The 13,994-nt window shown below is 51.5% G+C and overlaps 1 protein-coding gene across 1 annotated transcript; it reads left to right on the top strand.

Annotated features, from left to right (window-relative positions):
* Nucleotides 1-9,610: 9,610 nt before the first annotated feature.
* On the top strand, nucleotides 9,611-10,740 carry HMX3 (H6 family homeobox 3; the record flags this gene model as incomplete). The annotated part of the gene is made up of 2 exons (XM_082309289.1): nucleotides 9,611-9,935; nucleotides 10,133-10,740. 2 exons carry the CDS (start codon nucleotides 9,611-9,613, stop codon nucleotides 10,738-10,740), a joined length of 933 nt encoding a protein of 310 aa, XP_082165415.1.
* Between the last annotated feature and the right edge of the window lie 3,254 nt (nucleotides 10,741-13,994).

Raw genomic sequence — 13,994 nt, 5'->3', positions numbered from 1 at the left:
TGCATAGCATATTTTCACAAATTTCTATGAAATTTCCAGGAATATTGAATGGTGAGATCTCATTTTCTTCCTTCCTTCTTCGCTTGAGTTTCTGTATTCCACTCCTCGGTTTCTGCTACGCTATATATCTTCCTAACACTGTAACATTAATTTAGCAGAACGTGATAGCATTGAAACTCTTGTTTAAAAGCTGTGCAAGCACTGTATTTCTTTCGCATGTGACACTGCATAGAACATGATAAAAATATTTTTAAAAATGAAAGCAGAAGTAAACCCACTGTAACCTACCTCCTTATTCCTTCCTGCAGGGACTAAAATGCTGAGTAAAAGAAATAAAAGGACTGCAAGGAGTAAAATGTTTGCGATGCAAACAGATCTCTCAGGAATTTCTTTTACCATTGCTTGGGTGAAAAACTTTTGCGAGATCTCCAGTAATTAATTTGCAGGGCATTTTCCTTGTCTGAAGCTATCCGTCATTCACTGCCTTTGGGAGAGTTTGCGGCTGCTCTTTCCACGCTTGGGACCCCTTGCTCTGCAACTAACTTCTTGGATCCAAAGAAAACCACTGCAGGAAAGAGGTATTCCTCATGCTGAGCCTTTGTCTCGGACGTGGCTTTGCCTCAGAGACCCCCACACCGCTGGCTTGGCTGGCGGAGCCCTTCATCCCTCCGCATCAGCGGTTACTCGCCTAAGCAGGTCTACAGACTTGATGGAATTGTGTGAAGAAGTGCTCACCTAAAAGAAAAGGGTCCTTTCTATTTGGTCCTTTGTAATTTCTGGTTCTTCATACATTTTTATAGACAGATGGCATGGTTATAATGTTCCAAAATAAAAGACAGTTTTCTTTTGAAAAAGAGGCCATGCCTAAAAGTTGAGTGTGGAAAATGCTGCCTGCAGCCTTTTATTAGCTTCATTCACTCTAATATATCTGCCTTGTATGCCAAGAAAAGTATAAACAAATGGCAGGGTATTGGTTTTTCAATAACAAGGTTTAAACCAAGGATATAAAAAGCGTATCCTATTTGACGCTATTTATGAAACAATTAATATTGTCAATGTCTTTTCCATCTCCTCCAAGTTACACACACGGCATAAACTTTGATATATCTCTAAGAGGTACAAAAAATACCAACTGAAGAATAAACAGGGCAATGCGCCAATACTATTGGAACGGGAAAGGATTTCCATGTCTTCTTAGAAAGTGCTTTGATATGAAAATAAAACAAGGTGTCGTCCTCTTGAGTTTGCCTGTGAAAGCTCAGGGCGTAGTAGACAAAGGGTCCTGGTTTTAGCTTGTAATCTGAGGATTTATATACAGTTGGTTATTTTCTTGTTTGGGAGCTTTTACAGAAGCAGTAAGGCTCGGATTCTTCTTTTTGCCCCTCGGACCACAGCAGCTGGGTACCCACTCTCCCTCGCAGGCACCCACAGGGGCACGTAGGAGCTCTGACCCCGCAGCCTGCTCACAGCAGTGCCGTCCCGGAGCGCATGGGGTGCAGGATGGGACCCGCCGCCCCTAAGCCTGCGGGAAGGTGCTCCGCACCCCTCCTCCTCCGCACCCCTCTGCCTCCGCACCCCTCCTCCTCTGCACCCCTCTGCCTCCGCACCCCTCCACCTCCGCACCCCTCCTCCTCTGCACCCCTCCGCCTCCGCACCCCTCCTCCTCCGCACCCCTCCGCCTCCGCACCCCTCTTCTGCCTTCGCACCCCTCTTCTGCCTTCGCACCCCTCCTCCGCCCCCGCGCCCCGCACCGCGCCCCGCGCACCGCCCCGGCGCTGTCCGTGGTGCTGAAGGGCCGCGCCTCGGCGGCGTGGGACAGCGGCGCGCCTGGGGAGGCATGCGCTGGTACGCCATCTGCCCTTGTGTTAGCCTTAGTTCCAGTCCGAGCCTTGGTCTTAGTCTTAGTCCTATTACTATAATAATAATAATAGCAACACCTCTCCGCAAATTAGGTTGGAAATCTCTTCCCAATCAAAAGCGAAAACATTTTGGTAAGAATATCATACCCAAGTTTCCCAGGCGAAGATTATTGTGGCAGCTTTGCATTCCTGTTTTAATGGCCTCCCCCACCCTTGTTTGTCACCTGAAAAGTTCAGAGCTGCTTATCGATAATCCTCTGTGTGTCACACGGCTGCGAAGCATTCCGATCAATATATTATCATTTCAGAGCTTGATTATGAAGGTGAAGGGCATTATCAAGGACATCTGGAAATTCTGATCAGTGTTCTGCAATCTCTGATCAGCTTCAGTGCTTTACAAGCATAGTGTCTGGAACAGAATAAAATCAGAATCTCTAACTAGAGAGACAGTGCCTTATCATCTCATTCATATCAATCCTTGCTGCCAACAAACAAACAAACAAACAAAAAGCAGAGGTATCATTTGTGCATTTGTCCTAGAGTCTTTCAGCATATCCTCTATTCTTCTCTCCGTTGCAGCTCTCAAGCACAGCAATACATAACAAACTTCTCATGGCAGCATGATGTGTACTATATACAATTTTCCTGACTGGAATATTCAAGGCGGCAGTGATCTAGAGAAAATGGAAATATATTAAAAGTTTTTTGGGTTTGGTTTTGTGTGGGTTTTTTTGTTTTGTTTTGTTTTTTATGACAGCATCACACAAGTAACTTAGATCTCATACTCTGGGAATGACAACACATGGTAAGAATACACATCAGGCTGCTGAGGAGAAACAGCTAGTGTTTGCTTAATATGTTAGGATTATTATTTTGTCAATTCTATTGCTCTGTAGATACTCAGCAGTATTTAAATGTATTACATTTCATGCATACGCCAAGCTGAAATTGTTCCACTTTCTGTCATACATAATATTATTATTATTTGCCCTATCTGCCACCTTGAACAAGATGTTCAATTGTACACAGTCCCCTTTCATTGTTTTTTCTGATAGTATTCACGGATCCTTAACGACAAGCCAAAAATCTACCTAATGTAAAATAAGGTGAAAAAGTCACCCTTGGTTCCCAGCTAGGTTTGTTAGCGCTTCATGGTTGCTTCTCATCCCTCTGTATGAGGAAGGAGTTGCAAGCCACCATTCTGGACTGCAAGGCTGAACTGGCCGGGTCCCTGTGGCTTAATGGCAAAGACAATCTCCTGTTACACAGAAAACAGTGGTGTAACTATGACGGCTGTGATGATGATGAAGCTGAGTATTGGATGTTTTGCCCAACAGTGCACATAGTCCTCCTCCTGCTCTCCACCAGCATTGCTTTAATCAAGTTTATTACTGACCAATCTGTGCTATGTATTGCTAATGTGTAACTAAAATATAGTAAAAATATTTTCTGCATAATGCTTGCCTTTCTAATAGATTTCCAGTTTTTCAACCATGTAAAAAAAGAAGCAATGCATGCTACATAAATGTAAAGCTGTGACTCAGAGAAGGATGATTTGGAATTTGGCTTTGGAGGAAAGAACTCTTACCCCAGTGCAGTCATTTTTTTTGGCCTCTGATGCTTTATCTTTATAATGTGGGTTTGAGCACTTATAATAATGTATAGAGAGAGTGGAAACAAGAAACTTTGTTATCTAGGATAAGACTTTCCCTGGAAGGTACAGAAACGTTATGTGGAAAGAAGCCCAGGAACCTTCTTTTCTCTGTTCTGTTTTGCAGAACTGGCAGAACAGGGTCTGTGCACCACGGGAGCGATGTGCGTACCTGAGCTGCCTGCGCACCTGAAGACAAGATGTCCCAGTGATGCCCCAGCCAAAAGAGGTAGAAGAAGCCTGCTGTGGTGTGCTCACCACTTGGGCTTCTTGGGATTCCTGAAACATTGAGCTTGCCTGAGGAGCAGCCTTCCCTGGGGACTGGCAGGCGAGACAGAGTCATTAATAAGTGCAAAGCACACTGAGGTCTTAACAGAGAAGCTCTTGCGGAAGCACAAAATGGCCCCATCATTCATTTATTTTGCAAAACCACAAGCTATTTTGGGGATCTGCTGACTCAGAACAAGCTGGTTCAGATTGTTATGCCATTTATAACAAAAGTTGTTAGGGAAATTAGGGTGATCTCAGGATCTTTTAATAAAATTCAAAATACAGCTCATGTTCAGTATGTATGTTCAGCATAACTCTTGTGCAGTTGCCAAGGATCTCTGATATGAACACGAGAGTCTTTATAAGCAGCTGATTTTTGAGTCAATGGGCTGTAACACTTTTGAAATCAATGGTTATTTAAGAACTCCTAAAACTGCACATTGCCTAGCTGCTGTGCACACAAACATTGGACCGACTTTGCTCTCTGTTGGCTCTCTGCAAATGGATAGTTTGGATCTGAGGTCTGAAGGCTGAGTGTGGATTATGACACCTCTTTTCTAGCCAGGTCAGTAAAACATTCACCATCCAGCTTTGCAGCAATTTTTAAATGTTACTTATTTCATTAGGAGCTGAAAATACTCAGCACTTTTCAGGTGTGGTTCCAGGACACTCATGGATTTTCGTAAATAAGCTATTTGTGGCCAAAAAGAGATCTGCTTATTTAGGATTTCACCAGTGCTGATGTTTACGCAGTTTATTTTCATTTGTTTTACATTTGACATGATAGCTCAGAGTTTATGACTTGGTATATAAGCACCAGTCTTCAGATGCAGAACAACAAGCTGCAAAGCTATTGTGTATCCGTTGTTCTTTGGGTGTTTCTGTCCTTTCGTATTTTGAACCAGGTAAGATGGGTTACAATAAAGCTTACGTTTGGATAAGATGTTAAAGAACGGCACAGGTTCTGCCTTGAAATCCTCCAAGGATACTTTTCACAAGAGATTTTCTCCAGTACATTTAGCTGACCTCCATTCTGTGAGTTTGCTCGCGAAAGTGGTAAATTGTGCACACATGACTAATATCAACGCAAAGATGGTTAGACTTTCTAGAAATTAGACTGGTGGGCAGGTCACAATGACGGAGCAAGGGATATGTTGTACGAGTTTGTGATGACTTCAGAGCATCGTATCGTGTTATATAGAGCATGCATGTAATGCTGTATGAGATGAAGACTGTACTTAGACCACGTCATTTGCCCATCAGTTCTGTCCCCGTGGATTTAGTCCAAATTACACGAGAGTTTGCAACAGAACTTGTTTCACAAAAACATCACGACCTAAAAATGATATCTTTGTGAGTCAGACGCAGGACTGTGGTGGACCTCAGAAATAAAAGTCTCATAAATTAAATAACCTCCTTTCTTGCAGTACTACAAGGTTCTAATATTTGTCACGGAAGACTCTCAGCTCACCAGGAAGCTGCCGGAAAACAGAGACTTGCAAAGCCTTCCATTTAAAGGTACAAAAATGCCATTGTGAGGCATAATAAGGGAACAAAATCCCTCCCAACCCACACGCATCACGTACACCCTGGTACGCTCAACCAAGCCAAACCTGAGACAGGTTATGAAGCATAACTCGCCTGTAGTTTTTCTAGTCTTGAATAAAACTTCCTTATCAACTACATCCTGCAACAGATGTTCCCTTTCAAGAGAAAGTAGCATCCCTTTTCTGGGTAACCTCTGTTTCCAATCATGTGTTTCAGAAGAAGCAATTGAAAGAATGATGGAGAAATGCAATGTTTCCGAATAACTCAGATTTTACAAAGGCCCTGATAGTATGTAACGATTTGCAGTAGGAAGGGGAGAGCCATTGACAGTGGCTCAAACTCTACAGTAGTTAATCTTTGCCATTCACAAAATTGTTTTTAGCTGCCTGGACAGCATAAGAGCAGCTCTAAAATCTGATGGTGGAAGAATTCATTTCGATTGCCTGGGAAAGGAGTGTTTCTGCGTGGGGCAAGCTGTTAAATGTGTGCTCATCCCTTCTTTTTTCTCCCCCCAAATGTCTAAATCCTGATGCAAGGAGGTATGTCAGCACTCCCCTGTGGAAGAACCTGTTTAAAGTTTGCCATGCGATTAAGTAGCACCTTGATGGATTACTGCTTCCCTACAATTGCTGTAAGGCCAAATGCTGCAAACACCTACAGGAGAGCATGGGGCTGGGCTAGGGAGAGACTCCTGGCCGGCCAGTGCCACCTTCTGCAAAGACATGGCAGGGCTGTGCCGGAGGAGCTGCTGCCGCTGTCAGAACCTTCTGTCAGAGGGGAGGCAGATGCAAACCTCCCCGCTTCTGCCCTGCAAGTCCTGGCTGCAGCCCTCCCTCGGCTGGGCTGCCGGGCGTGCTCCCAGTTGGACAAACACAGGAGCAAGGAAACTAAGCGCTGGACTTTCCTCAGCCCCCTCGGGATGGAAAAGAAGAAACTGAGCCCAAAGTGACAGATGTTTGTCACCTGTGGTTACAGTGGGAGACACTCAGGGACGACAGCTGTAAAGAGGGTGCAAGACTCTGCGTGAGATGCAGTGATTGCAGGCTGCAGCGGGTGACTTCTGCCAGGCAAGGAGGGCTGCTGGTGCGGTGCGCTCTGAGCATGCAACATCAGCAGGCTGCAAGGCAGGGCGTTTGGGAGCTAATGTAAGTGTGGCCCCACAGAATCACACAGCACAGGTTCACGCTTCGGCTTAGCAAGAGTGTGGCTCTTTAGAAAAATAATGAAAAAGAAGAGGCAGTGCTGAGACAGGATAAATAAGGAGATAAATCACTTTGCAGTACAATGCAAGCCAAAACCTGAAAATAAACAATTACTTTAAATCATATCAAGCACCTATCACAAACATCACATTTATACAATTGATCCATGTGTAAATTAGCCAATTAATTCTGAATTGGAACACTAATGAAATAATAATTATCTGTTTACAATGGAATGGTAGGAGTGCGAGTCTAGAAACAGAAATAAAAGAAAGACTGCAGCAAAATTCGCTCAGCTCTGTCAGCACTGGGCATGAGGTGGGGTGTCAATACCAGTCTTTAATGTCCAGATATTGCTGGGGGGGCATAAATAAAATGCATAAATATGTGAGAAAACTATGGGCCACAAATGACAGAGAGGTAGAAAGGCTCTTTTAGAACATTGCTTGCTTTTTTTTTTTTTTTTTTTAAATAAAGAATTGCAAAGTGGAAATGTCTTTTAACATCTCCAGAGGCTGGCTTGGTTTTTCGTCCCTGCTTGGCTTTGTGCCACGAGTGGTTGTTTACCCTAAGGGACTCCAGAGGGATTAGGACCTCGTAGGTACCAAAGCAGGGAAAGATGGATGGAAAAGGGTGGGAGTTTCAATACAGAATGATTTTGGTGACTCATATCTAAATCGAGATCTTCACTGAGATGGAGAAATGCACTGGGGTCTTCTATAAGAATGTGCAACCTTGGTTTTTCATGTAAGAGCTGCAGATGAAATAGAGCTTTAGCCCAGGTCCTCACAGGATAGGCGAGAGCCCTGGTTGGGTGACTATAGGCTGTTTTCTGTATAGAAACTATTTGCTGTCTCTCATTTTTTTTCTATATGTTTTATCCCAGAGTTGAAGAGTATTTCCACTGAAATAGCATTTATTTGAAAAGTTCCCAATGAGCTTTACTTTGCCTGATGCCCTTAAGTGAAACAGTTGTTAACAAGAGCAGAAGATTTCCGTAAATGCCTATAAATTGCTGAGACCCCATCCCCAAGATGTGCTTTATGGATTTTTCATTTCTGCACCTCCCTGTTTATCTAAACTGCTCCTCACAACGAAAGTAACAGTTTAGAAATGGTCACATAAGAGACAGTGCTCTGAAAAAAGTCACGTACACTGAAGGTATATGAAATATCATGCCTGTTGCAGCCAAAAACGTTACATGATTGGGTCTATGTAAATTTTCCCTGGATTTATAACCCCAAATGTTTGGGGGGAAGCAGAACTCCTGGGGATAGGTTGCAAGCATTAACATTGAGAAGTTTGATTCAGATAAAAGATGTCTTCTTTCAAATTACCAGGTGGGTGTCCTTAAAAGGGAATAGCAAGAGAAATCAGTTATATTTGATCAGGGCATTAAAACGTTTAAATGTAGAGATTGTTGCCCCCCTACGCACATGCGCACGCTTCCGAGCCCACAGCTCTGCATATGCCAGGACAGGGGTTTGCAGTGCGTGCTCGCAAGTATTTCAAATGTTTCGAAGCACGCCAGAACCGAGAGGCTGGTATGCTCTCTTCTCTCTCTTTCCTCCTGTCTTTCTGTCTTTCTTTCCTCCTTCCTTCCTTCCTTCCTTCCTTTCCTTCTTTCTTTCCTTCTTTTCTCTCTCTCTTTTTCCTTTCCTTTCCTTCTTTTTTCTCTTTTCCTTTCCTTTCCTTTCCTTTCCTTTCCTTTCCTTTCCTTTCCTTTCCTTTCCTTTCCTCTCCTCTCCTCTCCTCTCCTCTCCTCTCCTCTCCTCTCCTCTCCTCTCCTCTCCCCTCTCCTTTCCCCCTCGGGATGCCGGTCCCGTTACCGGTTCACCTCCAAGCGGCAGCCCCCCCCCGCCTGCCCGCCTGCCGCCGGCAGCGGACGCGCCCGCGGGCAGCCCGCGGTATCACAGCCCTACCGGCGCCCACGTCGCGGCCCTCGGGGCCCCGAGCCGCCCGCCCCGGCCCGGCCCGGCCCCGCCGCCTCCTCCCGGCCGTGCGGAGCGGCGCGGCGCGGAGGGAGGCTCCGCGGGCGGGAGCGCCGTGCCCGCCCGTCCCGTCCGGCGGGGCCGGGCCCCGGGAGCGGCGGGTAGGGCCGGGCCGGGCCGTGCCGGGCCCCGGAGCCCCCGCCGCCGCCGCCGGGAGGTGCCCACCCCCGCCCCGCCGCCCCCCGCCGCTCCTGCGCGGGACCGGGGAGAGCACGGCGGGGGAGGCGGCGCGGCCCCGGGGGGAGCCCTCCCGCCGCCCCGCACCCGCGAAGTCGTTTCTGCCCCAGGGCCGGGCCCGGGCGGGCGGAGAGCGGAGAGCGGCGGAGCGGAGCTGCTGCCAGTCCCGGGGCCCCGGTAGCCCGGCTCGGCGCGGCTCGGCCCGCTGCCCCCCGGCGCCGGCGGCTTTTGTTACCGGCGGTGCGGGGCGGGGGGGGGGGGGGGGGGGCGGCGCGGCGGGGCGAGGGGAGGTTTTGTGGCGGGAGCGGCGCGGTCGGTGCCATTCGCCTCCCGCCGCTCCCGTGGTGCTTCAGCCGAGCCGGGATCCCTTTGTGCTAATAGCCCCGTCCTCATTTGCTGCCTAATTGGACTATATAAAGCCAATAACGGGCGGGCGCTCGCCGCCTCCAGCCACAGCAGCGCGGCGCAGGGGGGGCCGGGGCCGCGGCGGCTGCGGGCAGGGGCTGCGCGGAGCCTTCTCCTCCCGGCTGCCTCCCCGCCTAATCCCATTTGCCATTGTGCGTGCCCAATCGCCGTGTGCTCCCCGCGCTTAACTTGGATGACATTTTGATTTCATCATTAGCATCCGGCGCCAGGTTGACGCAGCAGCAGCGGCGGCGGGAGGCGGCGGCGGCAGCGACGACCCCGGTTCTCCGCCTGCCCGCAGCAGCCCCCCGGTGCCGCGGGCTGCGCGGGTCCCCTCGGCCCCCCGCCCTGTCGCCCCCCCATGCGAGGGGCCCCCGGCCGGCCCCGCCGCCGCGCTCCCACGCCGCCCCGCCGCTCCTCGCCCCCGCACCGCCGGCAGCCGCCACCTGCCCGCCGGGCGCGGGCTGCGGGGCCAGCGGCGGGCAGGAGCCGGGCGGGCAGCGGAGGATGCCGGAGACCGGGCAGGAGCCGCCCAGCGCCCCGCCGCCGCCGCCGCCGCCCCCCAAGGAGTCCTTCTACATCAAGAACCTGCTCAACGGCGACCCCCCCAAGGCGACCCCCAAGCAGCCCCGGGCGCTGTTCGCCCCCTCGGGCAAGGCGACGGTGGACGGCGCCGGCTTCGCCCTCTCGCAGGTGGGCGACCTCGCCTTCCCCCGCTTCGAGATCCCGGCGCCGCGCTTCGCCCTGAGCGCCCACTGCCTGGAGCGCGCCCAGACCTGGTGGTACCCCTACGCCCTGACGCCGGCCGGAGCCCACCTGCCCCGCACGGAAGGTACCGATCCCCCCTTCCCTCCCTCCCTCCCTCCCTCCCCGGCGGGGCGGCGGCGGGGACCAGCGGCGGCGGGGGGAGGCGACGCGGGGGTCCGGCCGGCTCGTCCCGCTTCCCCCGACGGGACGCGGGGGCCGGGCGGTGAAGGTGTCTCTTTGTGTCCCTTGTCGTCCCCCCGTCCCCCTCCCCTTCCCCTCCAGCCGCGGAGAAATCCCTGCTGAGGGACTCGTCCCCCGCCTCGGGCACCGACCGGGACTCCCCGGAGCCGCTGCTGAAGGCGGAGGGGGAGCAGAAGGAGCTGGACTCCAAGAGCCCCGACGAGATCGTCCTGGAGGAGAGCGACTCGGAGGAGGCGAAGAAGGAGGGAAGCTCGGAGGACTGGAAGAAGCGGGAGGAGAGCCCGGAGAAGAAACCCTGCCGCAAGAAGAAGACGCGCACGGTCTTCAGCCGCAGCCAGGTCTTCCAGCTGGAGTCCACCTTCGACATGAAGCGCTACCTGAGCAGCTCGGAGCGGGCCGGCCTGGCCGCCTCCCTGCACCTGACAGAGACCCAGGTGAAGATTTGGTTCCAAAACCGCCGCAACAAGTGGAAGAGGCAGCTGGCGGCCGAGCTGGAGGCGGCCAACCTCAGCCACGCCGCCGCGCAGCGCATCGTCCGCGTCCCCATCCTCTACCACGAGAACTCGGGCGCGGAGGGGGGCGCGGGGGGCGGCGGAGCCCCCGGTACCCAGCCCCTGCTCACCTTCCCTCACCCCGTCTACTATTCCCACCCGGTGGTCACCTCCGTGCCGCTCCTGCGGCCCGTCTGAGCCCGCCGTGGCTGCGCGGAGGGGCGCGGAGAGGCGCGCAAGTCGCCGGCCCCGCTCGTAAGTACCGCAGCCGGCGGTGGTGGGAGGCAGGCGGCCGGCCTCGGCGGGGCGGGGGGAGAGGGGCGCGGGGCTGGGGGCACCCCTCGGCGGGTGGTGCTAGGAGGAGAGTCGCGAAAATTTAGGAAAAAAATAATAAAAAATAAAATTAAAAAAAAAAAAAAACTGGGGGGGGAGGGAAAGGAAAATAAGGAAAACGAAAGCGGGAACTTGTAGAGAACCCTGGAGCTGTCACACCTTTTGTAAACGTGGAGAAAAACCGCGATGGTCTCTGTGGCTTTAGTTTTATTTTTGTAAAAAAACAAAAGAAAAAAAAAGGATAACAATAAAAAAAAAAAAAAAAAGAAAAAAATAATGATCCCAGGCCACTCCTCGAGATTTGCCAAATGCTAACGGGAAGCTGAATTTCTGTTCCTTTCGGACCTCTCCTTCTGCCTCCAAATCGTTCAGGCTCCTGATCCTGTCGCGACTCAAACTTCATCGACCGCGGCTTTTCATTTCAGCAGACCTCGGTACCGATTTGCCTCTTTGCTTTCCCACGTTTTGTACCTTTCGGTTTCTGTCATGGGACTTTATAACGAGCAAGAAATACAGCCTCAACGTGAACGGTTAAGCACAGCCGCCCGCTTTGAGTGCCCCTTATTTATTATCGTTGACTTAGATATTTTTAATTCTTGTTTATAATTCTTGTTTCCCTAGTTGTTGGGTTGGGTTTGTTTTGGTTTTTTGTTTTGTTTTGTTTTTTTTTTTTTTCCTTGTAAAGTTATTACGGTATTTTGGGGGAAAAAAAATCTGTACCCTTTTGTTTTCTTTTGTAATACTTATTATTATTATTAATTATTATTATTATTATTGTACTTTTGAACTGTGCAATATTGTACGACGATTCTTAAAGCACTGCTTTTATTTGAATGGTGAGGAAAGGGTTTTTAGCATTGTATAATTGCGTTCGTTCATGTTGTAAAAAATAAAATAAAAAGAGGGAATTAAAAGCGAAGGAAAGTGAGAAGAGAGGAGCAGGGCATGGGAATGAGCATCAGCCCGGCTTATGCGAATAAGTAAGGGAGATTCGGCGAGCTGGGCGCTTTAAGTGAAGGACAATCAACTTTAGGGTAATTTTAATTTATTTGATATGATGTACAGTTTTCTTCTAAAGTCCATCGAGTACGTGGATTTTAATAGGCAGAAATCAAGTGAGGAGTGGACACCTCTAGTCTCTCTCTGTCTTAGTGTCTGCTCACCTGTTGTCTGACAATTGTTTGCTGTCTTCCCAAGGGTTTGGGTTGGTTTCTTGATTTTATTTTACATTTTTTTTTTCCCCTTTCGGTTGTACTCTCTGCCCTCTCGCTTTCTGTTAGGGATCGGTCCTATTTTTAAAACAGCCTATATTGTTATAAACTTAATGTTGTGGTGGAAAAAAAAAAATCAATAAAACCCGTTCCTTATCATTTTTTAAAGTGTGGCTTCGGAGAGAAAAAATAAAAAAAAAAAAAGAAGAATTAAAGAAGGGGGGCCCGGGAGCGGTGCCGCCCTGCTCGGAGGGGGCTGCGGGCGGGCGGGGGCCGCCCCCGCCGGGGCTCCCGGGGAGGGGGGGTCCGGGTGCCCCCCCCCGGCGGGGAGCGGAGAGGCTGGGGGGGCTTTTCCCAGCTCCGCCGCAGCCGGGGGGCATCGCGGCTGGGTAACCCCGAGCGAGGGGTCCCAGGTCCGCGGGGAGCCCCCCGGGAGGGACGTGGGGGCGTGGGGAGGGGGGTCCCTTTCCCCCCGGGGGCTTCCCCTGAACTTTTGGCCGCCCCTTCCTCTACCCCCGCCGGCTGCTTCGCCTCCCGCCGGGGGTGGGTGCTGCCCTTCCCCTTCTCCCCCCTCCTCCGGGGGGCACCCCAGGGTGTCCCCCCCTCCCTCTGCCCACGGCCGGAGCCGCCACTCGTGTCAATAGCCCCGGCACGGTGATTTCGAGATAGGATCGCTCTCCGCTTCCCGAAGATTGGCCCGAATCGACGTGTTTATAGCGCCGAGGGCAGGACTTCGGGCCAAAGAAATCAAAATAAAACTCAGCGTTGCGAAAAGATAATCCTGCGTTTTCTTTTCGTTTGGGATAAAAACCCCGGCAATGGGTCGTAAATGAAAAATAAACAGAGTTTCGGAGTCAAAATACGCTGCTCGCTGTGTCGCCTACAAACAGAGTGATGCCTTTTCTGTTTGCAATACTAACTTTGGGACAAGTCTCTTGCAGCTCATTAAAAATATTGTTGTAATAGCAAATACGTCTTCCCATTTTACAGCGCGGTAGCACGATGTTATCAAACGGCAAGGGAAAAAAAAAAAAAAAAGAAAGAAAAACACAAAACCCCACATTTATTTGTGGTCGGTACCCAGAAAACGATTCCGGACCGTCCCGGCCCTTCCCCAGCCGTCGCCCCCCGCCTGCGCGGCTCCCTCCCCGCAGCGCGGCCCTTACGCGGGTGCGGACACGGGCGGGCCCGGCGCGGAGAGCGGGCACCGGCCCGGCCTGCGCCTCCCGGCGCCCTCGGGGGCATTCCCCGGGAGAGGTTTGATCTTGGTGGGATGCGGTGGGGCTCGGGTAGGCGCTCTCTCTTTTTTCTTTTTAATTAAAAAAAAATGAAGGGAGAAAAAAAAAAAAAAAAAGGAGACCCAGCTTTTCTGCGGCTTGCTGCCCTCGCACGCCGCGGAATCGAGAGCAGACAACAGGCTGCGAAAGGGCGCAGTGAAGTGGGAGGCAGGCGGTGGGCTGAGGGCGTGGGACCCCAGTTCGTCGCCCCCCGCCCCGCAGCCCTCCCGCAGCGGGACTCCCCGGGACCGGCCGGGCTTCTCCCCCCTCCCCGGCCGGGCGGGAGCCCTGGCAGCGGGCTGCTGCTTTCCACCGCCTCCCCAGCGAGCCTGGCTCTCAGGCTTTTCTCAAAAACTCTCCCCAAAGTCTCTCCTATCCCCAGTGCACCGGTGGAACGAGAAGCGAGCGGTTTAATCTCTCCCCTCCAGGGAGGAGGGGGCGTCCGGCGGGGGATGCCCGGCGGGGCAGGGCTCCGCAGCCGCCCCGGCTCTGCCGGCTCCCGGGCGGGCAGCACCGGGGAGGAGCGGGCCGGGCCGCCGAGGCGAACACCCCCCAGCCCTGCCCAAAGTTTTGGGAGCGCTCTCATCAACTGCAGCGCTTGGATGGAGCGAAAGCAATCGCTTTGAGTGAT

Source organism: Platalea leucorodia (assembly GCF_965183815.1).
Source record: "Platalea leucorodia genome assembly, chromosome: 4".
Lineage (NCBI taxonomy): Eukaryota > Metazoa > Chordata > Aves > Pelecaniformes > Threskiornithidae > Platalea > Platalea leucorodia.
Note: the sequence above shows the minus strand (reverse complement) of the source record. Positions and strands in the feature narration are given on the sequence as shown.